A 1,661-nucleotide genomic window follows, 5' to 3' on the forward strand; every position below is an offset into this window, starting at 1 on the left:
TATTACTTGTTGAAAATGAATAACCCCTTCTTCGTTACTTCCACCTAATCTTGAAATTTTAACAATTTCTTGTACAATTAAAATCAAACTTATCTTTCTTGTACTCTATTTAACAATTTTATTTTAACAATTATTTTTACTTGTAGTTTTTAGCTTCCTCTGATCCTATAAAAATGTCTAAACATGGACAACCAATGCAAATTGAAACCACCATCACCACCACCACATATAACAATTAATTAAATAAGCATGAAATCAGTTGCTGCTACATGTGTTCTTATGATTTTAGTGACCTCAGTAACTAGTTCTGAGGCTACAATTTCATCATGCAGTGATGTGATTAAGAACCTAAAGCCTTGTGTGAGTTACTTGGTGAGTGGAAGTGGTAAACCACCAGGACCATGTTGCTCTGGCGTTAAAGCTCTTGCAGCTGCCGCAGCAACCTCTGCTGATAAGAAAACTGCATGCAACTGCATCAAATCCACTTCCAAGAGTCTCAACATTAATTCACAACTGGCTCAGGCTCTCCCTGGAAACTGTGGAGTATCACTTCCCATCACTGTTTCCCCCAATGCTGACTGCTCCAAGTAATGAAAATATCACTTATTAATCGTTTTTTTTTAATAAATATTTTAAATATTTTATTTACAAGGTATAGATAATTTTGACACAATTTATATTTTTAAAAAAAATTCGGCATGTCCATATGTTATTTCATTATTTGTCGCGGGAGAAACATTGGTAAACGATCTTCAAAATATATATAACTCTATGTACTAAATTATTATATTTAAAATTTTAGATATTAAAAGGAAATATGTTTGTAAATTGTAATAATTTTAGAAGACAAATTAAATATTTAATATATTTTTTAATTTAATATTTTCTCATACACAAAGCAAAGTTGTTTTTTTTTTTTGTATTTTTAATTATTATTAAATAGGTGTGAGGCTCGTGCCAGTTAATCTCATACCATTTAATGATAGAGAATATGAAGTCAATGTACAAGGAAGAATGAAAACTCCATTTTGTTCTTTTCATATTTTATAAATCACTTCTTTTTTTTTTCTTAGTCAATCTTCAACTTAGATTCTTAGACTATGCTTCTTTAACTTTTGGATTTTAATGTTTTCTCCCTTATGTTGTTGCTGCATCTTTTGCAGGGTTGGTTGAAAGTTGAAAATTGGAATTGGAGGGTGATGCAGGGAATGCTGAACATTATTCTGCTACTTATATATAATTAAAATGGCGTATTTTGAAATAAACTGGAATCTACCTATGTGGATTTCTTTATTATTATGTTGGTATTCTCATTATGTTTCATGTTAATGTCGTAATTTCCATTTTCTTGCTCCAATTATTAATATTATTATTGTTAGTCAATGTTATGATATTAACCACTAAACTTTGTTAATAAGATGTTAAGTTCTTTTATTTAATAATTAGGATAACGAAAAATTTTGGGCCAGCAATTTTTAATAATTTTGGCTAGTATTAATCGGCACAAACATTAAATTATCTTCAATAAATAAATTTGTTTGATTTATGTGTACAAACTTTAATAAATATTGGTGCAAATTATGTTAATTTATACATTTAAATTTTAGTAAATATAGATACAAATTATGTATTTTATGTGCAGTTATGCTACACATACAAGT

General features: G+C 28.4%; 1 protein-coding gene across 1 annotated transcript; it reads left to right on the top strand.

Moving 5' to 3' along the window:
- The first annotated feature begins 209 nt into the window (after positions 1–209).
- Positions 210–1,425, top strand: LOC107611819 (Bifunctional inhibitor/lipid-transfer protein/seed storage 2S albumin superfamily protein). Its single transcript, XM_016313709.3, has 2 exons — positions 210–587; positions 1,164–1,425. The coding sequence occupies exons 1-2, from the start codon at positions 250–252 to the stop codon at positions 1,171–1,173; spliced, it is 348 nt and encodes a 115-aa protein (XP_016169195.1). The 5' UTR covers positions 210–249; the 3' UTR covers positions 1,174–1,425.
- The last annotated feature ends 236 nt before the right edge of the window (positions 1,426–1,661 follow it).

Source organism: Arachis ipaensis, chromosome B8, assembly GCF_059453495.1.
Source record: "Arachis ipaensis isolate K30076 ecotype BB chromosome B8, ASM5945349v1, whole genome shotgun sequence".
In the NCBI taxonomy this organism is placed as follows: domain Eukaryota; kingdom Viridiplantae; phylum Streptophyta; class Magnoliopsida; order Fabales; family Fabaceae; genus Arachis; species Arachis ipaensis.